This window comes from Trachypithecus francoisi, unplaced genomic scaffold (genome assembly GCF_009764315.1).
Source record: "Trachypithecus francoisi isolate TF-2019V2 unplaced genomic scaffold, Tfra_2.0 Lachesis_group13, whole genome shotgun sequence".
Classification (NCBI taxonomy): domain Eukaryota; kingdom Metazoa; phylum Chordata; class Mammalia; order Primates; family Cercopithecidae; genus Trachypithecus; species Trachypithecus francoisi.
In genome coordinates, this window is record NW_022681458.1 from 63,529,138 (window position 1) to 63,556,291 (window position 27,154).

Here is a 27,154-nt window from a genome sequence, read left to right on the forward strand (position 1 = left end):
CAAAAGCTTGTTATGGTGTTTTCATTATAAACCTATTACTTCAAAAAAACTCACTACCAGAAAAATCTCCCGATCAATAGCACCCTGACCTTCATGGTCTTAACACTGTGCAAGTTCTTACTACAAAATAAAAAAAATAAAAAATAATTTAAAAAAACTTGATTACCTGCTCAACATTATAACTTACTACATTATCAAACATTTTTTTTCAAATTAGACATATGAAGTACAACTCACGAGCAAGAAAAGACTCCACTGAATATAAAGTAGTCTGATGACCTGTGTGCTATTTAAAATTACAAACACTTTAAGTAGCAAAGAGTTTACCCAAACACATATTAATGTATAGACTGTTTATGTCCATTTTAAACTTAAGATGGAAGGCCTATAATTACAGTTTTTTAAATAAATACCAAATATTATTTTTAAATATCCCATATAAACTTACAAGAGGAATTGAAATAAAATGAAATAGGCCACACCATTCTAAGCTCACAGGCAACAAAAACTAAAAGCAATCATTTGTGTCTTCACCAGCAGGCCTAAATATATAAACTCATTATTAGTGCCTAATAAAGATTAGACAGAATATCAATGAATGTAAAAAATACAATGTATTATATGATGTGTTTGAATGCAAAAACCACACATTTATTAAACATATGATTAACTTAAAAACAACACACCAGTTTGTTTTAAAGTGCTCCTTCACCAAAACCTTAAAAAAAACTATCAACCCAAAGTGAGTTCAAAACAACAGATTACAAGGCAAACAATGACAATAGGTATAGACAGGCACTACCAAAAAATGCTATTTGTTCTTTAATTAAATAATGCCATTCTCAAGTGATATACAGCAGTCATCTTGACAGAATTCCTTTTTGTATAAATATTCATAAATAAAAATGTCTCTAGACATTGGAAAGAGCTGCAAACAATACTTTACAACAGCAGCTTAATGTCTATTTTAGGAAAAAAAAAAAGCACTAAAATCCTCTTCCATTGAAAGTTGTTTATTTCTCTGGTGTAAGTGAGCAAAGTCACTATAGCATTAAAATCTCTTTTCTAGAACAATGTAAAGAACAACGTATACACATCTTAAATTTGGTAGGTCACAAAAATTAGAATGCAATCATCTTTTGAGGCAACAAGAAAATAAATAAAAATTAAACACTTTAACCCAACATTTGGAATGACAAATCAGTAGTGTCAACTTCACATATGAAGGACAATACAGTCTGGTTAAAGATTCTCAATATGTCATGGTAATTGGGCTAAAGATACTTAAAATATTGTGTTTCCTTTTTGATTAAAGGAATATAATACAATCACCATCAAGCTGCTATCGTAACTCATTTTTAGCTGTGGTAAAGTGACCATTTGGTCCATGGCACAAGTTACATATATCACACTTCTGTCAAACTGAACCTTATAAGATTTCATGTTTATAAGCTACAATACACCCTGACCAAGCTGTCAGTCCTCTCACAGTTTTTTAGAAAAATATCTACATTTGTCCTTATGGATGTCAAAATGTTACACCATCATTTGTTTAAAAAATAAAAATAAAAAAAAAAAGATGCACATTCATACTGTGAGTTATTAGGAAAATACTCTTGCAAACAAACTATATAAAGATAAAATACACTTCAAAAGTATGTGGTTTGTTTTCTTGTCTGTTTTACAATATTCTATAAAGTGCAGAGTCCTAAGGGAAAAAACTAGTCCCTATAACAATAGTTTAATTACAGCAGCTTTTGCATAGCAATACTTAGAGGAAGTTGGACACTTCAGTTTCTTCAGGAAGAGAAGGATGGAAGAGTATCTTCCGATTCAGATTTTTTTTTGGCCATAAGTCTGCTTTCTTCAGGAATGGTTGCTGATGCCAAATCTCCATTAAGTGTATTTTTTGAACAGTGAACAGGTCCTATGAAGACATTGGTAAAAACGTTAAAGATCCTGTCAATATTAACTCCAGTCCTCCGTGAAAGAACATTTTAAATTTCCTATTCAGGGACATGAAATTCCTTTAGCTTCCTGCTAACTTTTTATTTCCTTGTTTGTTTCATACAGGAAAACTTAACTTTTAGAGTAGAGTATCAACAGTCACAAGGAAAAACATCAGAATTCATGGGATAAATGACGAAACTGCCTGAAGTAGAGATGTTTGTTTTGTTCATTGCTAGAATCATGGTTGGCACATAACAAGCAGTAATATCTGCTGAATTGAATTCAATCTTTATTAATTAAATATTGCTCTTTCAGCCTATTTTAATGCTGTTAATATCCTCCTTGTTCCTAGGCAAACAAACCAAGACCCACAAAAGGATACATGCCTTACCCACCATCACACAATTGGTAACAGAACGAGGACTAAATTCAGGTATTCCTCTTTTCATTCTAAGACTTTCTGAGCAAAGCTGACAAGATACTTCACACTGAAAGATCCCATTTCTCCATTTGTAATGTAGCTCACAGAAAAAAAAAAAAAGAACTATCATTGCAGCTCCATGTTAACACAGCTGACTACACTGGCATAGTCCTGTTCTAAGGCAGTTGTACCTTTATACACATTGTTTGAGTTTACCATCATCATTTATTACTTTCATACTTTTTGAAAAAGCTTGTTTAAGAAAATAGAAGCAGTTGCATCTCACAAGAAGAATATTTTTGAGTAACAACTTTCAACCAAAACTGCCAACTGCAAAATATATACTTTCTAGAAGGAGCACTAATTCAATCTTTGCTTTGTCAGCTAATTGAAACACTAAACTAGTATAAACAGGAAAAACTCTAAGGATAAAATTTCTGACCTAGTCTATACTTGCTAATAGTTCTAGAAAAGTGAACTATATGATGTATATATGTGTGTGTGTGTGACTAGTTTTGTTACAGTCCATAACAGTTAAACTGGGGGATGCTAAATACAATGAGCATGTACACCTAGATCTTTTGAAAATTGTTTTCAAATATTCAGGACTAGGGTAATGAGAAGAAAAGAATTCTAAAGAAAAATGGATGGTTTTAAAAAAATTATTTTAGTAATCACAAATGATCCTCTTAAAAAAAAAAAAAGATGTCACACTTAAAGAAAAGCACAAGGTAGCATACAGAACTCCTTCATGAACTCTGGATTAAGAGTCATGTGTAAAAAGCATAAAGAATAAAGAGAATCAGAATCTATCTTACCTACCTCAGATAACACTTTTTTCACATACTCAACCTCTTTAACCCTCCCTCTCTCCTCCTCTTCTCTTCCAGGTCTTGCTTGATTGGCCCAAGAAAGTTTCTTTCTCCCTTCCCCTTCCCGGTTTCCTTCCTTCATTTCTCTACCCATATCTCAATTTAAATTCAAAATGTTAATGAGCATAGAATAGTGCCATATATTAATAAATAGATGATTAGTTCAGTAAAAAAAAAAAGTGAGCATACAAAAAAAAAAAAAAAAAACAGATGCTCTCACTCCTAAAACTCCAAAAATGACCAGCAATCCTTTTTAAAATTGCCATGTGTGTGAACTAAACCTGTTTAACTTTCTGGTTACATAAAACAACTCCAGCTTAATCAAGGTTTTCAATACACTCAAATGCTAGAAATACACCATTATTTTGTCCCATTTCAGCCATACTATAAATGCACTGGGTTCTTCTAGGCTATTCAAAGAGCTAACCACCACTTATCATGTCATTTCCACAAGAAAAATAAAATCTGTTTTGCAAACAACTGGCTTACAAATGAACTACTGGAACACAACTTGTTCCTTAATTGGAAGTTGTACATAATTTCTATCCCACATGCTTCCTGAGAAATAGTAAAGACTTGGAGAGTAGAAGTCTATTTATAGAGATGTAATAATAAGACTATATTTGCGTTCACTGCAAATCATGGTCACTACTATCTTACTAGATATTCTGACACACATTCAAAGCTTCTTCTCTGAAGAGAAAAATTTTTAACTTTTAACATAAATCACAAAACCTTTCCCAAAAACACTCAATCACAGTATGCTGCCTCTTTAGTAAGAAAAAGGTACAGGAATGAATGCTACTATAATTCACCATGACTACCAGACAAAATTCTTTTCCTTAGCCATTTCAAGGTATTTTAGTAAAGTAACAATGCTGACTTTTATATGAACTTGGAACTTGCCTTTATTTTCCCCTAGAATCCTGCTAACAATTCATGCCTTCTTCCAAAATGTTTTTTAAGTGCAAGTATAGTGGTGGTAAAAGATCATGATATTCTATAAATATATATCTAAGATACAATATTTACAAAGCAATCCTCAGCACTCCTTAGTTAATAACTCCTTAGTTAATAACAAACCTGTTTGTAAGAGGATATATGAGTTTTCATTGATTGAGCGCTGTTTGCTTACCTCTGAATGAAGGAATCAATCAAAGAAACAAAGTACAATGTTCAATGTCAGTATACTTCATTTCCAGAAACTACAGAGCCCCACAGTAATTTTGCTGAATATGCCAAAGAAAGAGACAGTACCTATGTCACTTACTATCTGGGTCTTCAAGAGGAATATCATTACAAGAATCTGTATCTGAGTAGGTTCTTCGGCGTCGCTGGGAGAGTCGGTGAAGTGTAGATACTGGTTCTTTTATAGAGTGGCTACTCCTGCAAATTAAATAAAAAGCATTAAATTGTAAGGCCTTACATAAATAAAAACACCCTCAACTGGAATTTTAAATGACTTCTCTTTAAGTGAAAAAAGAATTATTTTTATGCTCAACATCCCATGTTAGCAACATTCTACTCAGAAGTCAAAAACAAGTGAACCCATTTAGATGACAGCTGATAACCTGGAGAATATGGCTTCTGAGCTGAACTAAAAGGAAAAGGGGTATAATGAAGAAGTAGTGACTTCTATAGGGGAGACTCCAGAGAGCAGACATTATCAGTCGGTTTACAAATGTTCGAAAACTAAAAGTCATAGGTTTCATGAGTGCATGTATTTCAAGTTAATCCATATCTGATCAAAACCAGCAGACTGAAAGAAATGGGCAAGGAGTTCACAGAGCTAGAGGTAGACTCACTCACAACAGCAAGAGAAGATAAAGATGGCAAAAGGGGGCCTAGAAATACTTTTTTAAAAATCTGTCTCAAAAAATTAAACAGAGAAGTAAATCACCACCACCTAATAGCACCTCCGCTACTATTTTTGTAACAGCCCAACATTACTGTACTTAATGACAACCTTGATTCATCAGGAAACAAATAAGATTTTAAAATTATTATGTTATGAAGTAGAAAGGATAGAAAACTTTCTTTCATAAAAATAAAAGTTGATTAAGCTTCCATTTTTCTGGAAAATTCAGTTGGTGGGACTCTTGATTCCCTGACAAGGTTGGGCATATACATCATTGGACTCCTCTGAGTATTTGACGGTTTAATCAAAGATTATATAATCATCAGGGTAAAAAATTAAAACATGACAAAACAATAAGGGCCCAGCATTTAACAGTGCAAATATAGAGAAATAAATGCTAATGTCACTAAAATTAAATCACTTTCCAAAGAACCAAATAAGAACAACCATAGCAACTTAAAGGACTATTACCTAACAAAATAATAGTTTAACAACTTAGTATTTTGAGATCTATCCAGAAGGTAAAGTTTTTTAATGTATTGATATGAATAGGTACTTTAAAATATCAAGTGGTTTTCTCTTTTCAGCAAGATCTTTTTCTCTTAATGAAATAACAGCTCAGCATGAATGGATGATGCTATAAACAGCTGAGGTAAAATGAGCCCCAGCTGTGGAGTCTTAATACATCAAAAATGTACTTCTGTCTAACCATAACTTGATATACAGTCATGCGTCTCTTAATGACAAGGATGAATTCTGAGAAATGTATCACTAGGTGATTCTGTCACTGTGCAAACATCACAGAGTGTGCTTACACAAAGCTAGCTAGTATAGCCTACTACACATGTAGGCAATGTGGTATAGCCTATTATTCCTAGGCTACAAACTTGTACTGCATGTTACTGTACTGAATGCTGTGGGTGACTGTAACACAATGGTACATGTGTATCTAAACATACCTAAACATGGAAAAAGTACAGTAAAAATACGGTATTATAATCTTATGAGGCCACTGTCACATATGCAGTCTATCATTGATGGAAAAGTCATTCTTCAATATATGACTGTATTTCAAACATCTAAAAAAGGTAAAATGGCTGGCAAGGTGCTTACCTTGCTGGTTAATTAATTCATTTTTTTCTTTACGACTACCTACTGAGGCCAGGCCCTTATACTAAATACTAGGAGATAAATACTGAGAGATAAAATGCTGGTTTCAGAATTAGACCTAACCCATACAGAGTTTACATTCCACACCACTTGTTAAAGGCCCAGAGAACTTCCCTGGATGGGTATAGTTTGAGAGAACTTAGTCAAAAGAAACGGTTCTTTTACCTCTCTGAACTGCAAGAACCAGGGTGGCTGACAGAACGCTTCATCTAGAAATTTTGAAAAACAAAAAAAAAATTACCATAATCCACATGTCAAGTAGAATCATGCAGCTCTAATTTACTATTATCATAATAAATATAAATTTACTCAGAGAAAAAGATACCTGGGAAAACAAAATTTATCTTTCACAGACTCGAGTAACATAATTAGCACAACATCAAGCTTTCTCTCTAATAACCGTTAACTGGAATCTTTTTCAACACACACCAAAAACATGCTGGATTCTTTTTTCAAAAGTAAAAACCAAATTTTATACATAATACATATATATGCGTGTGTACACAAATATAAAAAAGAGTATATAACTATAAATAGGATATAAATGTGATAAAAAGGAGTATCTAGCAAGCCAGAAAATATTCTAATAAATATCTCTTTTTAAACGGAAGTAGTAGAAGAGTCAGGTAGTAAAGCTTCTCTTTACCATTAATTATTTAGGTAGCTGATATACAAATGTTCTGAAGTGTGGTTTTCATGGAAGACAGCATTAATAATTTAAGACTTTAAAGAACTCAGAAGAGCCCTAAGTCTCAATGGATTTCCAAAACATATATTTAAAAAATAAAAAATACCTAATTAAGCAGAGCATTTAAAAAATATGATAAATACTAAACATAATTTGGAAGATCCAACTACTCCATCAAAATATGAAGGGAGGCAGTCAAATAAAATTGATTATTTCAAAGTTTAACACGGTAGCAGAAAAACAAAGATTATACTAAAAGTTTAGGGTGACTGCTTTTGTATACATGAGCCCAAGAGTCTAACAAGCCCAGGTATAATATTTATGTTATGTAAATGCCTTCTATATTTGGAACATGAGTCACTAGTTGCTCTGAGAAATACCAGTTGAAATGATAAGAGATATGACCCACCCAATCTGTAGTCTGGGAACATCTGATAAGATTGACATTAAGATGCAAATGGACATTAATATCTCCTTTAACAGAAATTACTTCCTTTAGGCTTACTAACCCAAGGACATCCCCACTATAATAATCACTCAGTCTGTAGGTCCAATGACAGTTGTCTGAACTTTTATGATGACTTGAAAAAAAGTTAAATGCAAGTTTACTCTAAGATGGATTCATTGAGATTAACTATATAAAGCACTCATAAAGATCAGATTAAATTGTTTTGGAATACTCAAATTTTTAGCTTTATTTTTCATATAAATAAATGTAAGTTTTTCATATAAATAAATAATGTTCTTTAAAAAAAAAATGAAGACTGTCTGACCTTACTTTCCATGCTATTTGTCTCTAGAACTATTACATAAGCCACAATTCTTGCTCTTTTTATCAAGTAAAATGGCATAGCTAGCAAAAATAAGCAGCTTCTAATCTAATATTTCCTAAATTAATGTATTAGATTTCCTGTAATTTTTCTATTGAAGGTTTTAGCTTTAAAAAGACAATTATTTTAGTTTCTTATATGTAAAACACACATATGACTACTCTGGACTAGAGAGCATTTGTAACATAAGGGATTTCCTGAGAAGTTCAATGTAGAAGCAAGGCAACTCTGAGGTTTTACTGCATTTGACTCTAAAAAGTACAGCTGTAAAAAAAAAAAAAGTGTACCCTTTGCATATCAACCTCAGGAACACAGCACTATACATCCATCTCAAAAGACTGATTTATTTGTTCACATATACATGTTAATTAACAGTTTATAGCATATCTACAATTGTCCTAAAAAGCAACATTGTCAAACTATGTTTTACTCAACACCACAGTCCTGTAAAATGGTATTAAAAAATACATAAAATGGGTCAGGCGCAGTGGCTCACGCCTGTAATCCCAACACTTTGGGAGACTGAGGCGGGCGGATTACGAGGTCAGGAGATCCAGACCATCCTGGCTAACATGGTGAAACCCTGTCTCTACTAAAAATACAAAAAATCAGCCAGGCGTGGTGGAGGGCGCCTGTGGTCCCAGCTGCTCAGGAGGCTGAGGCAGGAGAATGGCATGAACCCGGGAGGCAGAGCCTGCAGTGAGCCCAGATTGTGCCACTGCACTCCTGCCTGGGTGACAGAGCGAGACTCCATCACAAAAAAAAAAAAAAAGAAAAAGAAAAAAAAAAAAAAAAAAAAAAAAAAATATATATATATATATATATATATATAATGGGCTCAATTGTCAAATAAATTTCAGAAACACTGTACACTACACTTCCACCTCTCAGAGATTCATAATACACTTCAGCATAAAAGAGGGTGTGACAGCTGGGCATGGTGGCTTATGCCTGTAATCCCAACACTTTGGGAGGCTGAAGCGGGAAGACTGCTTGAAGCTAGGAGTTTGAGACCAGCCTGGGCAACAAAATGAGACCCCATCTCTACAAAAAATAAATTGAAAAACTTAGCTTGAAGCCAGGAGTTTGAGACCAGCTTAGGCAACAAAATGAGATCATCTCCACAAATAAGTTAAAAGAAGTAGCCAGGCATGGTGGTGTGCGCCTGTAGTCCCAGCTCCTCAGAAGGCTGAGGTGCAAGGATCACTTGAGCTTGGGAGTTTGAGGCTGCAGTGAGTTATGATGGTCAGCCTGGGTGACAGAGTAAGATCCTGTCTCTAAAAAAATAAATAAATAAAAAGGCTGTGACAAGTCCTATCAAACTGTCCTTGTCAGATTAGAGAAACTCAATTCATATCATTTAAGTTATTCAGTTTCTTCATGTGTAAAAATACAGTGTATATCAGAGAGTCACTGCAATTCCCAAATTAATCTGGCCATAAAACTCATTTTCATGGTACGTTTGTCTCAGAGGAAACTATTAGCCCATCAAACACTGATTAGAAAACAATTATCTAAATAAATTTAGGCAATAATCTTTACTAACTCTCATATAACCAAATTTGCTGGGATAGGTAAGAGAACCTAGGAATAAGTTAGACCCTATTCTCCTAACAAATAGATCTGGCCAGGCGCGGTGGCTCAAGCCTGTAATCCCAGCACTTTGGGAGGCCGAGACGGGCGGATCACGAGGTCAGGAGATCGAGACCATCCTGGCTAACACAGTGAAACCCCGTCTCTACTAAAAATACAAAAAACTACCCGGGCGAGGTGGCGGGCGCCTGTAGTCCCAGCTACTCGGGAGGCTGAGGCAGGAGAATGGCGTGAACCCGGGAGGCGGAGCTTGCAGTGAGCTGAGATCCGGCCACTGCACTCCAGCCCGGGCGACAGAGCGAGACTCCGCCTCAAAAAAAAAAAACAAATAGATCTTCAGGTAATTGCTGAAACAGCAACAAGGTGGCATTCTTACTCCTATAAATGGACTCCTGAAAACACTTTGATGAAATAAAGTCTCATTAAAGCTTATCTCACCTACAAGTTTCTCACAGCATGCTACAGCAAATTTATTAACTCAGAAAGGACAACAGATCTGCCACCCCTGGCAAAAAGAGGACTTGTTGTTCTGAGCAATGAGGAAGTAAGAAACTAACACCGAGCACCTAACAGTAAGCAGGTCAGATCGTTTGCAGTGACTCTCTGATATACACTGTATTTTTACACATGAAGAAACTGAAGATCAGCTACTCTGAGGGTTCAGATCCAAATAGTGAGTACAAAACACCGTTCCCACTGGACTATGTTTCAAATTCCTTCTAACTCCTTTAAAGATTTACTTAATTGTACCCCATTGTGACTAAAACCCCATTCCGTTGTGTAATTCTTACCAAGCAGAATAGAGCCTCCCAATTTTTTCTGTGTCACAGCACTTTGTAATATTGTCCTAGATACTGGGAGAAATGGATGAAGCAGCCTGTGGGCAGGCCATCCACAGCCCCTCCAAGCAGAAGGAGATGAGGACACTAGCACAAGTGCTAAGCTCATCAGCTGAGAAGCTCTAATATGAAACAGTACAAACAAAAATTCAACTTGTTAGCTGTTTCCCCGCCACTGCCTGTTTCCGCCCTTAAAAATAAATACCAAAATGAAACAAAAACCACATGCAACATTACTACTGAAGGAAAAAACAAAACAGGAAGTTCAAACCATTTGAACAGGAGAAGGTGACACAGGAGAAACTAAGGGATCCGGATGGGGCAGTTGAAACATCTCAGGTTTAAACTTGGCATTGGCTATCTTCACACATTCCTCGAGCGTTGTGATGAACGTGTTACACGTGGCACTAAGCAGAGAAGAGGCTTCATTCATGTTCTGAAAAATTACACAAAGACTTGAACAGATTTGCATACAATGACATGGAATCATATACAACCTTATCACTAAATAATAAGACATCTCCAACAGACACATTACTATGTTCAAATTTATTTAAAATACAGTACCTTAGAAAATTAAGCTGGGGCAAAAAAAAAAGAAGAAGAAAATTAAAACATCTATGAGTAAGAAATGCCTGTCTCCTGCCGGGCGCGGTGGCTCAAGCCTGTAATCCCAGCACTTTGGGAGGCCGAGACGGGCGGATCACGAGGTCAGGAGATCGAGACCATCCTGGCTAATACAGTGAAACCCCGTCTCTACTAAAAATACAAAAAACTAGCCGGGCGAGGTGGCGGGCGCCTGTAGTCCCAGCTACTCGGGAGGCTGAGGCAGGAGAATGGCGTAAAATCCGGGAGGCGGAGCTTGCAGTGAGCTGAGATCCGGCCACTGCACTCCAGCCCGGGCGACAGAGCAAGACTCCGTCTCAAAAAAAAAAAAAAGAAAAAAAAAGAAATGCCTGTCTCCTAAACAATGTATGAAACTAGATTCTAAGAAAAAATAAGTTTTGCATTGAATTATCATATTGAAAAATCGTGTACAAAAATTTATCTTAGAGAAATCTAACCTAAACAGTAATTTTCATTTTCCCAAAAGTGGTCACAGACATGGAATACCCTTAGAATTACTTAGTGGCAGTACAGTTCATGTCTACCCTCTATCTGTTCTCCCACTTCTTCCTTGACAGAGTAAAAATCCCAATTTTGTTCAGGATCGCAAAGTGCCCTGATCCTGGGGGATGAATAGAGACTGATCTAAGCTAGTCATGGCTATTCCAAGACTCTTTACCAAATGCTCATTTTTTCCTGGTTTCCCTTGAGCCAGGAAAAAAAAAAAAGATGAGAAGTCTGCTGGAGAATTTCTGGGATTTTTGTTCCCTGATTCAAAACCAAGCACAGCAAGCTGAGAAGGACTCTCTCCATCCTGGCAACCCCACTGCCTCCTGCCTCTTTGTGAGCTTGACAGTCATCTTGACACCTGGGGCATTAGGAGAAAAACTCAACACATCAAGAATGGCAGGTGGAAAGATGCAACAAGCCTGGGTCCCTAATACTGTCACCGAGCTCCTGTAGCAAGTGTGAGAGCACCTACCTCCAGGGAGCTTGTGGTCAGTTTGTCCTTGGGCTTCTTACACAAGATTCCTCCCCAACAGGAGAAAGTCACAGAAGAAGTAGGAAGATTTCTTGCTCCACTTCTATCAAGTTAGGCAAAAAGGGATAGGCAACATGCTGGCCTTTCACCCAGAGAGTGGTATAGCTCACTGGTCCTATTTTACCATAAAGAATGAGCCTATTATAGCCCGATCCTACTAATCTGAGTTTTAATTCCTAAGTCACTGTTCTGAGAAGGATTTGTTTTAAGTTATTCCATAAAGATAAGTGATCAACTCTCACAGTTGAAGCAGGGACCTTATTACCAAAAAAAGAGAATAGCAGCTGTCCAGTGAATTTATGCTGCTAGCCTAGAGAGCAAAGCCTGGAATGCTTCTTCCCCACTCCAACCTTCAAATTATTAGAGTGGCTGCAAAGACAAGCCTTGATCCCTGGAGAAATATGCTACTTCATGTTCTTCTCTGGCCACACAGACAAAACCGAGAAGATGCTACAGATTTCCAGATAGTCTACGGTAGGCAGAACCCAGAAAAGCTGAAAATAACTCAATGTGAAAATGCCTATCATCTTATGGAATGACTGAGGATCCCCCCAGAGCACTCCAAAGCATAACCACACATGAAGAGATCCTCTTTGCTCTACCTCTGCACTAGGAGATGAATGATTCTCATCATGGTGAACAAATTCCTGTATCGTATGAACTTGCTGCATTAAGAGGTCACAGTAGAGGCGAAGTTCAGACATTTTGGTTTTCAGCGATTCACTGGTTTCACTTATTTCTGAAAAGAACATATATAAATATCCAGTTAGATCATTTTCATATTCTTTGGGCAATGTAACAAAATGTAATCATTTAAAAAAGCAATGAATATAAATACCTATAGCTCAAGAAATGTGAGAACTTGGGAATAGGATACCAGAGCCCTAAGGAAACATCTTCTCTTTAGATAATTGGGAAAAAGCTGACAGTTATATGCCTGCCACGTTTAGGTGATTTCCAGAGATAGGATGATGACCACTGGATATTTTATACAGGACATTTCCATTCCATTACTCATCTTCCATTTAAATAGTGCTTAGTTTTCTTTTGTGAATTGCTTTTTTACTTTGTCCTTTATACATTTTTTTCCAGCTCTGATGGAAAAATATAAACTGATAGTTTGTAAAAGTTCTTACAAATTAAAGATAGTAATCTTTCCTCTATCTTATATACTGCAAATACCTTATCCAGATCTGTTAGCTTCCTTTCAGTTCCGTTTATTTTGGCTTACAGAAGTTTTAAATTTTTACGTAATTAAAACTACTATATATAAACATTCATTTATTTTCTTCTGTTCCTTTCAGTTTCATTTTCACATTATACTATTTTCAACATTTTTTATTAAGAGCATACTTTCTTCCTTAGTATCTCCAGACAAACTAAACACCCAGCCATAATCTCAGCCACTCACAAGCCAATACCTTTTAAACTAGAAGTATAAGCTACACAGGAGGAAAATTCATAGAGTAAATTTCTGGTGATTCTCCACACTCCCTGGGCCAGGCCCCAGTGGCCTTGCTCTCTGATCCTAGCCACAAAGCCACTTTTGCCAGAGTGGACAAAGCAGCTCTATCTGCCCATGTAATCTAACCTAAATAAATTCCTGCTCACATTTAAGCCTGTTCTTTCTCCTTTTTAAAAAAAAAACTGTGGTAAAATATACATAAACATAACATTTACTATTTTAACCACTTTTAAGTATTCATTTCAAAATGTGGCATTAAGTACATTCGTATTTGTAAAATCATTAACACCATCCATCTCGAGAATGTCTTCATCTTCCCCAGCTGAAGGCCTATACCCACTAAACATTAACCCTATTTCCACCTCCCTCTGGGCCCTGGGAAACAACATTCTATTTTCTGTCTGTATAAATTTGACTGTCCTGGGTATTTCATATAAGTGGAATCATAGACTATATGTCTTTCTGTGATTAGCTTATTTCACTTACTGTAATGTCTATAAGGTTCATCCACAGTGTAGCATGTGTCACATTTCCCGTCCTTTTTAAGGCTGAGTAACATTCTATTGTATATTTTGTTTATCCATTCATCTACCAATGAACATTTGGCTTATTTCCATCTTTTAGCTATTGTGAATATCCATTCCTTCTTATCCTACCTGTAGCCATATTCTGTAATGTTTTCATATATTTCAAAATTGTTATAAATTCAATCCTCAGCCTTCATTTCTCAATACCTGTAATTTACCTGCTTTCACTAATGTAATGTGTATTTAATTATAAAAGTAATACATACTTAATAAAAAATTTTGAAAAATAGAAAAAATATAGAAAACAAAAATCAAACAACTGTACTACAGTTTGAATATGGTTAGTTTCCAGCAAAACTCATGTTGAGGCTAGGTCCCCAGTGTAGCAGTGTTAGGAAAGTAGTACCTCTAAGAAGTGCTTAGGTCATTAAAGGGGATTCATACCTTCCTCAAAGGAGTGAGTGAGTTCTCAACCTCTTGGAACTACATTATGGGAAATGTAGTTACTATGAGAGCAGGCTGTTATAAATCGAGGCTGTCTCTTGTGTTTGATCTCTTTCTGCACACGCCCGCATTCCCTTGCTTCCTCCACCATGCTATGATGTAGCATGAGGCCCTCACCAGAAGTCAACTAGATACAGCTGCCCAATCTTGAACTTCCAGCCTCTAGGGCCATGAGTCATACCTCTTTTCTTTAGAAATTACATAGTCTCAAGTATTGTGTCAAAGCAACAGAAAATGAACTAAGACAAACTATAATCTCACTATCAAGAAATTGTCATTTTCACATTATATCTGTATATAGTTGAACTGATAACATAAATCATTTGCTTTGCTTTCAGTTTCTAAAAATCTTTTTGAATTGGCAATATGCATACATGGTAAAGTCAAAAGATACCAAAGGGTATACCGTGACAAGTGAGTCTCCTTCCCACAAATTCCACTTCCAAAGGTAACAATCTGACCAATTCTTACATACCTTTCCTAAGCCAGCCAATGAATACTAACACTATATATAATTATGAATCCTGCTTTTTTCAATGATCATTTAACCTTGGGCATTTTCTCACACTGAAATTCCTTTTAAACATCTTACTGTCTATATATCAGCCAATGAAAGCACGAATTTAGGCTGGGCGCAGTGGCTCATGCCTGTAATCCCAGCACTTTGGGAGGCCGAGGCGGGCGGATCACCTGACGTCAGGAATTCAAGACTAGCTTGGCCAGCATACAAAATTACAAAAATACAAAAATTAGCCGGGCATGGTAGCAGGTGCCTGTAATCCCAGCTACTTGGCAAGCTGAGGCTGGAGAATCGCTTGAACCTGGGAGGCTGAGGTTGCAGTGAGCTGAGAAAGCGCCATTGCACTCCAGCCTGGGCAACAGAACGAGGCTCCATTTCAAAAAAAGAAAGAAAGAATGAAAGAGTTTATTGAGCCATTCCCCTAAATTTATAGCTTTTACAAAATGTTTACTATGATAAAGATAAATGTAAATCTACATTTCTAATTATTTCCTTGGGATAGATACTAAAAGTGGACAGGCTATTTTATTTATATTTATATTTAAGAAACTACTCTCACCACAAGGGAAAAGTTTATAGTTACCTTTTTCTTTTTTAGTCCTTGTATCAGTCAAACATGCTTTGGAGCTCCCCAGAGCGACCAGCCACCTCTGTCTTTCAGCTGCATTCACTGCCTTCATGTAGAAATGCTGCTCTCCGGGAATGATTAATTCCATTCTTGTGTTGTCTGCTGAATGAACTATGATGAAAAACAAAGGGGAAATACAGTTATAGACTTAAGTAATTTAAGGGGAATCAAATAATCATCTAATCACACAGTATCAGATGCTTCATACACCTAAAACAATGATCTATCATTCATGATGCAACCAGTGCTGCTCCCTGAGGGGCCACCCAGTGGCACTCCCCAAACCAACATTCTCGTATAGACCCCGGGTGATAATGGTGCCAAAGCGATGACGGAGTATGAAAAAGAAAACAGGGACATACTAACTACTGAGAAGTGAGGTCCCTCCCCCACCTTGGGGCCACTTATCCTATTAAATACAACTGCAATGAATGTTACACTATCACACATTTTTTACTAATTTCCTTGAAAGTAAAGTCTTTGTTTTCCTATCCCCCAAGACTAGGATAGTGCCTGACACATAGAAGGAATGTAATAAATGACTACTACAGCCACCTTCTATCAGAAAAGTAACTCTATGATATGCCCTTAATTATGGATCATAGCATAATACATGGAAGCCATGTATATTTTGAAGGCATTCATCTCTTTGCCTCTTTCTACTTCTTCTCCTACACACACACACACACCTCCTTTGATGCTCTGAAAAGAGAGCTAATCAGGAATTATGATGAGCCAATCCCAAGTCGTTGTTGTAAAACAAAATTTGTGTTAAGCTGTCATTCATCAATAAATATTTACTCAGCTCAGAGCAGTGCTAGTAGAAGGGAAGATAGAGGGGAAGAAAAAAAGATGTCTTCGTTTCTATACAGTTGACTAACCACGATACAAACGGACACAACAAAAACAATCAGAATACATATATGTTTAACTCTTTGGTGCAGAGATTTCTTGCGTAATTATGAGAGAAAGTAATTTAAGACAGGAAATTAAAAAGGCTTCAAGAAGAAGGATTTGATGAAAGCAGGATTTGGTTAAGAAAATGAATGAGAAAAAGCTTAAATGAGAAAATAAACACAGAATGTACTGAGAATATTAGGAAACAAGCAAAAATAGAGGCTTCCATTGTAGTGCCAAGTAATACTGATACTCGTTTAGCCAGCACAGTGGTGCAAGCATGTACTCCCAGTACCTGTAGACCCAGCAACTTGGGAGGGAGAAGGCTGAGGCAAGAGGATCGCTGGAGCCCAGTACAGGCTGTGGTGAGCTACAGTCACGCCACTGCACTCCAGATTGGGTGACAGAGCAAGACCCTGTCTCAAAAAAAAAAAAGAAAAGAAAAGAAAAGAAAAAAGGCCGGGCCGTGGCTCACGCCTGTAATCCCAGCACTTTGGGAGGCCGAGGCGGGCGGATCACGAGGTCAGGAGATAAAGACCATCCTGGCTAACACGGTGAAACCCCGTCTCTACTAAAAACACAAAAGATTAGCCAGGTGGGCTAATTAGTAGTGGCGGGCGCCTGTATTCCCAGCTACTCGGGAGGCTGAGGCAGGAGAATGGCGTGAACCCAGGAGGCGGACCTTGCAGTGAACTGAGATCGCGCCACTGCACTCCAACCTGGGCAACAGAGTGAGCCTCCGTCTCAAAAAGAAAAGAAAAGAAAAAAAGAAAAAGAAAAAAATTTATATTCATGAATGGATAAGTTGGGAGGAGCCAAATTATGAGGGTCCCAGCAAAATCTGGCAGAAGCCCCAACTTAAATAATTAATTGCTATAAATATTGACTAGATGTTTAGTCTATTATGGTAAGTAAGTGCCACAGAAACATTGCTATCTTATTATTCTACTTACATGGGCCATTCTTAGTTGCAGACACTGAAACATACAACCACGCAACAGTCAATTATGAATGCAAAAGATTTCTAGGCTAGGGTAAAACTACTGAACTCCTAAAGCTACAAGAGTAACTTCCTTGCTACTTGCCAATACTAGTGAAAGCACCAGTAATACCTACTTTAAAAGAAAGCAATGCTCTAATTTCTAATGATGTTGCTACAAGATGAAACTAAAATAAGAGGACTCATTTTTAAACATACCAGAATTTATGTATCCAATCAAGGGTGGTCCCCTCCAAAGCTGTCACCTGAAAAGGCAACAAACTTAAAAATGATGCTTCCAAAACATCAGAAAGATGGACGAGACCTCTAAACACAAAACTACAAAACATTACTGAGAGAAATTAAATATCTAATTAAACAGAGTTAATGGAACAGAAGACTCAATATCATCAAGAATATAATTCTCCTCAAATTGATCTGTAGATTCAACACAATTTCAAACATTCCAGCAGATAGCTGTGGAAATTTATAAGTAAATTCTAAAATGTATAAGGAAATGCAAAGGGCTAACAGCCAATACAGTACTGAAAAAGAACTAAAGTTAGGAGACTTTGGCTATCAGATACAAAGAGAATAAAGCTAAAGAAATTAAGGCAATGTAATACTGGCACTAGGATTAACAACAACAAAAAAAAAAAAAACAGGGCCACAGAACAGAACAGACAGTCTAGAAAAAGGCCCACACATACATGGTCACTTGCTTTGTGACAAAGATATCTCCATGATACAGTGGGGGAAAGGTTGTTACTAAGTCAAGTACAGACCTAATATAGACCTAAATATAAAAGGGAAAACTATAAACATTCCAGAAAGCAACACAGAAGATGTTTTCAGTAGGTCATAAAGGGATCCAATAAAAGAAATTAACAAATTGGACTTCACTGAAATTAAGAACTTCTGTTCCTCAAAAGGTATCATTAATAAAATGAAAACATAAACTACAGAGTAGAAGAAAACATCTGCAACACAGACTCATCCAGACTATACAAAGAACTCCTACAAATCAACATGAAAGATAGCCAAAGTTAGAAAATGGGCCAAAGACTTGAAGAGGACTTCAAAAGAAGAGAACATGCAACCTTTTTTTTCCTTTTTGTGGAGACAGGAGTCTCATTTTGTTGCCCAGGCTGCTCTCGAACCCCTGAGCACAAGCGATCTGCCTGCCTTGGCCTCCCAAACTGCTGGGATTACAAACATGAGCTAACACGCCCAACAAGAGGACATTCAAATGGCTAACATCTAAAAAAGCATTCAACATCATTAGTTATTGAAGAAATGCAAGTGAAAAACCACCATGAGATACCACTACAACACCAGAAATATTCTGAATTTTTAAAATGGATAATATCAAGTTTTAGCAAAGATGCAGAACAACTAGAACTCTAATACTCTGACTGATTGCAGAAAAAATTGATATAATCACTTTGGAAAACATCTGGCATTATCTCTGAAAAAGATTATTGGCCAGGCACAGTGGCTAATGCCAGTAATTCCAACACTTTGGGAGGCCAAAGCGGGCAGATTGGTTAAGCTCAGGAGTTCAAGACCAGCCTGGTTTTGAAACCCCATCTCTACAAAAAACACAAAAACTAGCTGGGCATAGTGACGTGTGCCTCTGGTCCAGCTACTCAGGAGGCTGAGGTAGGAGGATCACCTGAGCCCAGGAGGTCAAGGCTGCAGTGAGCCATGATCACACCACTGCATTCCAGCCTGAGCAAGAGAGTGAGACCCTGTCTCAAAAAAAAAAAAGAAAAGAAAAGAAAAAAGAAAAGATTATCTTCTTGACCAAATTTTAGTCAGGCTCATTTGAGTCCTGTACTCACCTAAGCTTCCTTCTCCATCCTTGTAGAATCCAGTTTTAGTAAGAATCCTACTAAGTCAGTTTAGCCAGAATCCCCTAACACCATATTTCATCACCTGCCCTACCATCTCCTAGCAATGTCTGATCACCTGGCCTTGGCCTGCCTTCAGCAAGAATCCTGTTAGGTCAATTTAGCCAGAATCCCCACTTACCTCTTAGTAACTTTCCCTCCACTGATACCCTCTCCGCCTAACCCTGTTCCTTGGTTATAAATTCCCACTTTTTCTTGTACTTGGAGTTGAGCCCAATTTCTCTCCTCCAGTGCAATACTCCCTATATCTATCACAATAGTCCTAAATAAAGTTTGTCATACCATTTCAACAAGTGTCAAGAATACTTTTTTCTTTAACAGCTATTAAAGCTGAATTCAGTGCCTTAGCATTCCACTCCAGTTCCAGAGATACACTAAACAGAAATACACACATATGTTCAATAAATGTGTAAGAATGTTTATGGCAGCTTTAGTCACTGTAGTCTCAAAATGGAAATAACCCAAAAATCCTTCAGTACTAGAATGGATACCAAAATTGTGAGATATTCACACAATGGAATACTATACAATAAGAACGACTGAACTACTGTTACATTGAACAATATAGATAAATTTCACAAACACGATGTTGAGTTAAAAAAAAGCAAGACACAAAAGAAAATAATGAATTATTCCATTTATAAAATGTTCAAACGTAGATGACACTTACATATGGCAATTAAAGTCAGATTAATGGCTACCTTTCAGGAAGACTATTTGATAGCTATGACCCAGAGCTCACCACATCAAAAGAAACACATTTCATGAAGGACAAGTATTTAAGCTAGAGTGGAGAAATGAAAACGACCAGGGGGAAGTCGAATAGTCACTCCCCTGGCACTCTAGTTTTTCCTTCATTCTCTTTGAAGAATTCAGTACTTTTCACTGCCATTTTATCTGATTTCGCCTCCACCCCACACACCCCAACCACACACACAAATGAATCAATGGTCCATAAAATCTTCCTTCACAAAAATTACAGCAGGACCTATCGCTTTATTTCTCCCCTTTTGGAAGAAAAGGAAACCATCTCTATCACCCAGAGGAACTTACCTCCAAATTCAGCAAAGAACCAGAGTTTACGACTCCAACTTCATACTTCATCAAAACCCTACAGAGCTGGCCTCATTATCTTTGGAGTAAAGCTTCCAACTTTTACAATATCTTTCTATTAATTACAACAATAATGAAATAGAATGCTTGTAGACTGAAGGTGGACACTAAAGTAGTATCCACAAGAAATTGTTTGTCAAATCCAAATTGGAAGACTAGCAAAAGTTATTTCCATTCAAAATACATTTGTAGAGGGAGAATTATCAAAAACTGTTTAATTGTGTTAACTGTGATGAAATGCCACTCCTGACTGCTAAGTATATAAATGGTATTAGAAGATCCCTACATGGTTAGAAATGCCTTTTTTACTCTTGTCTGGAGTATGCTGAAGAACCCCTGACTAACCTCCAGTTCCTCTAATCCCATATATTCACTTACCTTTAATTTCACAAACTGCCATCTTTATGCTTCCTTTGCTCCCTTTGCAAACATCATCCTGTGAATCATAGTAGGATAAGATTCCATTATCTAAAACAAACCAACGAGGCTGCCAACCTAAAAAGATCATAAATAACAAAAGGTCAATTGGAAAGACATTACTTTTACCACGTAGAAAACTGTGATTTCAAAACTTGCCATCCACATTATTTCTTGGCTCTCAAATAACATTCTGACAATGAAATTTTTAATCACCAACGCTTATCAAAAATGTTTTTGCATCAGTCTTCACTTTACTGGGAGAGATTTCTGGAGAACTCTCCAGAGCAGCAAAAACACAGGGAGTAATACTTCTAATTCTAGCTCACAGTGTTCTCATTAACAACCCATAAGGCCCATCCTTAGTAATAGCCCTAAACCAGGTATAGCATAACTGCCCTCTTTTCCTAAAAAGGAACAGAGTTGGGGTTATGATATTAAGGGAAAAGCCATGGAAGACAGGGATTCTAGCCTTACCTATAGTATCATTCTTTAATTGGATAATCATACCCTAGGGGCGAATCTTTTCAAATCTCTAAAATTCCCACTCTCTAAAATGTATAGGTTGAACAAGATGACCTCTCAGGTGCCACCTGGCCCTCTAATTCTGCACTGTGGCTCTTATAAAATACATACTTCTAAGCAAACTCCCTTAAACACAGTGAGTGCTAAATGAATTCCAGTCTCTTAAATAGAAGCTACATACCCTATGGTGAGAACATAGATTCCCCATGTGCTCCCCTCTTCCCTTGTCTGCAGTTGCACAGCTAGGGCAGAAATCCTAGAAACTGCAATTGTTCAATTGATATTTATTCAGTGACCAGAGCTCACATCTATCACAGACTTGGCTCCATCCCAAAGCTGGTGACAAGGATGATGGCTTTCCTTGGCACCCAATTCCCACTCCTCTTTGAAGCCAAACTTGGTGTTCCCTGGAGTCTTATCAAGCATGCTACTAATTTACAACAGTTCACTGACTATTAACATGGTGACCATGCTGGGGGCAGCGTGACTGTCCTTGTTCTTTCCGTGACTACTAAATAACAATTCAGCACAAGTGTTCATGGCTAAAATGTACATTTTAAACCGTGGGTGTTCAAATCCTGGTCACTTTTGCTATAGCCTGCCCCATGATTAATCTGATCTTTCCAGGGTCAGATAGTGCCAAGAGGGGAGATAGGTCAATCATCCTTACACTTTAATACAGATCCAGGACTTAATTCCCCAAAAGGATTTATCTTTAACACTTTTGAAATGACAACACTGAGTCATCATAAAAGATTAAATTTTACTTTGTAACCTTGTTTAGGAAGGCAGGGAATGCAGTAATACAGTTCAGAAAGATAGATATCTAAAGCAATTAAAAACCAGTAACTTTCAGGTTCCTGGAAGATTCCTTTTTGTGAAACAACAGAGTATTCCCTAGTGAGACCTAAACAAATTAGAAAGTAAGTTATTTTGGTATATGGACTTTATCTTGCTCATCACTGCATTCCCAGCAACTAGAATGGTACCTGGCACAAAGAGGTACCTAAAAAATCTATTTCTCAAGTGACTGAATAAATAAATGAATGAATAAATACCCCAAAAGTGAGGTATTTCATGGATTGCTGCTGTTGTTGTTGTTTTGTTTTTTTGAGACAGGGTCTTGCTCTGCTGCCCAGGCTGAAGTGCAGTGGCATGAACATGGCTCACCACAGCTTCGACCTCCTAGGCTCAAAAGGTCCTCCCACCTCAGCTTCCCAAGTAGTTAGGACTATAGACACGCCACCGAGACTGGCTAATTTTTTAATTTTTTATAGAGATGAAGTCTCACCATGTTGCCCAGGCTCGTCTCAAATTCCTGGACTCAAGTAATCCTGCCACCTTGGCCTTTCAAAGTGCTAGGATTACAGGTGCGGGCCACCACACCTGGCAGATATTTCAGATTAACCATGAGAATATAGACATACAATATATCTTTGAGAGTATATTGTATTGATCATGCATGGAAATGATAAAAACATTATCTTTCCAAACACTAATTTACCTTGTCAAACAAATTATAAGCAGGAGGTGGTGAAAATACACTCCTCCACCCAGGTCTAGTGTGCCTATAGGACAAATTATGATTTTGCAAGCCTGCAGTACTGCAATTCAATATCTCTTTAAAACAAATATTGGGCAAAATGATTCATTTAGAATTTGTAGCAACATGAAAGGTGAGTGGTTGAACATATTAATATAATCAAGCCTGTTAATTATCTCTACACACTTTTTGAAGAAACATTTAATAAAACAATTTCTAATTGATTCACATACTCAAATAACAGAGGGTAATATCTGTGAAAAAGAGTCACAGGTATTCCCTTTTTAAAATTCTTTTTTTTTTTAATTCTTTTTATCTCAAACTACCAAATGTTACTGAAATTCTTACTCTCTACAAAGGATTCTCAAATAACACTATCTTTTTCTTTTTTTTGAGATAGAGTCTCACTCTGTTGCCAAGGTTTGAGTGCAGTGGTGCAATATGGGCTCACTGTAACCTCTGCCTCCCAGGCTCAAATAATTCTCATGCCTCAGCCTCCCAAGTAGCTAGGACTACAGGTGCACGCCATCATGCCTGGCTAATTTTTTGTATTTTTTGTAGGGACAGGGTTTTGCCATGTTGGCCAGGTTGGTCTCAAACTCCTTACCTCAAGCTATCTGCCTGTCTCAGCCTCCCAATGTGCTAAGATTACAGGCATGAGCCACCGTGCCTGAACAACACTATCATTACACTGAAAGATCACTTAGTATGAACAGCTGCTCATCCTTATGACCTATGATGAACTAAAATTAATCATCAGCACGCTGTCGACTCAAATTTAACTTTTAAAAATGAAATTCTTCCAACCAAAAGATTTCTTTTCAACCAGCTTCTACAATGCATACTAGAAGTTGACTAAATGCCCTGCAAGGACTAAAATCTAAATCACATGCAGTGAAAAGCTCAACCACTGGTTATTTAGTACCATAGGAAATGAGGAAATGGCCACCAAGACCAGGTTTCACCTCAATTCTTAAATTATGACTCATCTCAGTAATGACCCAATGGTTCCTCTGGCACGACCTCCACAATACCATGCTTAGGAACACTTGCAATGAGATGAGTATTTGCATCTCAAAGCATACAAGCTACTGTCTTTTTGTTTTGTTTTGCTTTTTTGAGACAGGATCTCGCTCTGTTAGCTAGGCTGGAATGTGTGGGTACAATCATAGCTCACTGATCCTAGCTCACTGCAGCCTCCATTTCTCTAGCTCAAGCAATCCTCTCGCCTCCGCCTCCTCAGTAGCTGGGGCTACAGGCGTGCACCACCACACCTAGCTAATTTTTTTGTTTGTTTGTTTGTTTAGTAGAGACCACATCTCCCTGTGTGGCACAGGTTGGTCTTGAGCTCAAGCAATCCTCCCACGTCTGCCCCCCAAAGTGCTGGGACTACAGGGGTGAAGCACTCTACTGTCTTTAACAGTTAACACTATACCTCAACCAAACAATATAACTGCTGTATAACTGCTCTCACAAGGGCTCAAATGAAAATGCCCAATAAAAAATATTTATCTAACTTGTAAATGTTTCCCGTTGAAACATGTCACTTATAGAAATAAATTGACTTTTCAGTTTGAACAAAATAAAACATCTGTGTATCATAAATGTTAAAAGCATTTGCTGCTATCAATCTGGCTTTAGAATTCTAAGAAATCAAAAAGCAGGTATAACTGTAGCCCAGTGCTTATGCCTGAAAAAGTTTATGTGCACATTTTGCACAAGATCAGGTGGACACAAGTTGAGAGTACCACACAATTACTGAGGGATTCGATACTTTTGGCAGAGGGAATAAGTGGGCAGCAAGTCATGATTTGCCTACGCTAGACCCCCCAAAAAAATCTGTTTACTGTTCAAATTTATGTTAAAACCATCCTCTCACTTAGTGAGGTCACGGAATTCTGGAGTTGGAAGGCATGTCCAGGACAAAATAGCTAATCACCCTGGCCTTATCAGACTGAGGTTCTGAAAGAATAACTGACTTGGCCTTGATTGTTGGTTGATGGCAGAGATTGGACTACAACTCAAATTTAAGGAGCTTTTAAATAAGCCAGATTGCCAATGTCATGGAAAGGAGCCCTTTCCTGCTGGTCTCTGATTTCTTCAAAGTTCTCCCTTCCACCCACTTCACAGGTGAAAGTGACTTGCCTGCTCCCTTTCTGTGTATTGGCACTGTCTTCCACTATTTCTCACACAGTTAACAGAGTTCCCCAACGTAAGGATACTTCATTGACAATCCTTAAGAGAATATTATCTGGGGACAACTTCCAAAATCATGCTCGCTAAGCTGGAACAACCTCAACAAGACAACTTTTTTAAATAAAATGTTAAGGAAATTAGAAGAAATACAGAAAAGAGTTCTTAAAATTAAATCTTGTAATTGAAACAAAGGGTCCTTTCCAGTCCAATACTCTGACAACTCAGTTATTAACAAAATGCTCTTAAAGTATGAATACTAAGTGTGAATAAGGACGGAGATCGCAACAACACATGTAGGGTGACTGAGAATTTTTCCGGAGGCTACAGGAGGCAAAGATTGGTATTATCACACTAGCAAATAAGTGGCAGGTGCACTTCCCACCCTCTAGAAGGTGCGCAGCCTCAAACCCTCCCCTGAAGAGGCCAGAAGGACTCAATAAGCCTGGAATCCAGTACCGCGAATTCGATCTGAGGGTCCGCGGAGGCCAGACGGAGGAAGAGAAGCCCCGGACCCGCCTTCTCCGCAGCCTCCTGCCTAAGCCCCTCCAAGCCCCCCGCCTCTCCCCTCTTCCCTCATCACGCGAGCCCCCATACCTGTGAGATAGTTGGTCCACTTGTACAAAACCCCCTCCATGCTTCAGAGCCCCACACCGCGCATCCTCCCGGCCCGGCGCCAGCCGCGGTGATGGGGTAGGCGCGGGGCCTGGGGCAGCCACTCCCGGCCCGCCCGGGCCCCCTTCCCCGGAGCCCGCCGCCGGCACGAAGCCGCCCTCTGCCTGCGCGCGCCGCCGGGACGTGGCGGCCCTTAGAGGCCGGGACAGCGGGCGCCGCGTGGAGCTCGGGGGCCGCGAGGCGCGGGCCCAGACATCCCGGAGTAAGCCTCGGCGGCGGCGGCCGCGACAACGGCAAAAATGCGACCGCGACCGGCCTCCTGCTCGCGCTTCCGCGGCCCGGCGCTGCCTCCTCCTCGCCTGCCTTCCTTCCCCCCGGGCTCCCCGTTTGTTTTCATTGACCCCGACGTCGCTTTCACTTCCTGGATGAAAGGGGCCGGATCGTCCCGGGAAACCCCTCCCCGGCGGCGGGGCTGAAGGAGCGGGCGCGGCCTGCGGCCTCGCCGCTTAGCCGGAGGCTGCGCGAGGAGGGCGGACCTGCGCGTCGCACCCTCGGCCTGCAAGCTAGGGCCGCCCTTCTCCTCTCACGGGCCCAGGGCCAACAGTCCCCAGGCTCCCTAGTCTCCCCCTGGCCGCCAAGGCCCAGGCCGACCGCCCCCGGAGGCCGAGGCCTTCGGGCTCCACTGCGCGCGCAGCCCCGGTGCCCACCAGAGGAGGAGCTCCCGGCACACTCATCCCTCCGGCACTTAGTTCTCTCGGGTTTTCCTGTTTTTTTTTTTTTCCTGAAAAAGTACATAATATCTTGTTTTTTTCATAAAATCCTGTTTTTTCTTCAAAAATAAATAAAAGCCTTCCTATTTGTTTGCTTCGTATTTTCCTCATATTCAAGGGGTCTGAAATTATCTCCTATGAAGGCAATGTGCAACAGACGGGGTCCTCCGACAAGGAATGGCGATGGCCCCCCAAGGAACTGTCATCACGTCAATAATTAACCTTGGATAGCCACAATCTTATTTAGAATATAAAACAGGGAACTTGACTTTGGAATTTTATTCTAGAAAGGGAGACTTCCCCCTAACTTTTATGATTTTTGAAACTCCTGCTTGGACGCAATCGTCATCTTGCATAATCGGCAGTAATTTTCAGGTTTATGGAATTTTGCAAACTTTAAGCAAAGCACATCAATCGGGCTCAGTGCTGCGGCTTTTCTTCGCATCACCCAGGTGGAATAGCACCTCTACTCCCAGAACTTAATCCAGGCGAATGCAGAAGGCCTTTGCTAGTTTTCTGGTTTGGGTAGTCTTTGGGTATTCACTTGGAAACAAGGCGAATTGATGGAGGAAAGAGTGATGGATGGATATATAATAAATATAATTCAATGACAGAATCTAGGCGGTGGGTGTACGAGTGTTTACTGTAAAATTCAACTTTTCTGTGTATTTTAAAG

The 27,154-nt window shown here is 38.6% G+C and overlaps 1 protein-coding gene across 1 annotated transcript; it reads right to left on the minus strand.

The window, feature by feature from the left end:
- Positions 1–595: 595 nt before the first annotated feature.
- PLEKHA3 (pleckstrin homology domain containing A3) lies at positions 596–26,338 on the minus strand. The gene is made up of 8 exons (XM_033230998.1): positions 25,691–26,338; positions 20,794–20,910; positions 15,469–15,624; positions 12,472–12,608; positions 10,493–10,657; positions 6,437–6,480; positions 4,514–4,629; positions 596–1,927 (listed from the first exon to the last, which is right to left on the minus strand). The coding sequence occupies exons 1-8, from the start codon at positions 25,728–25,730 to the stop codon at positions 1,800–1,802; spliced, it is 903 nt and encodes a 300-aa protein (XP_033086889.1). The 5' UTR covers positions 25,731–26,338; the 3' UTR covers positions 596–1,799.
- Positions 26,339–27,154: the final 816 nt, after the last annotated feature.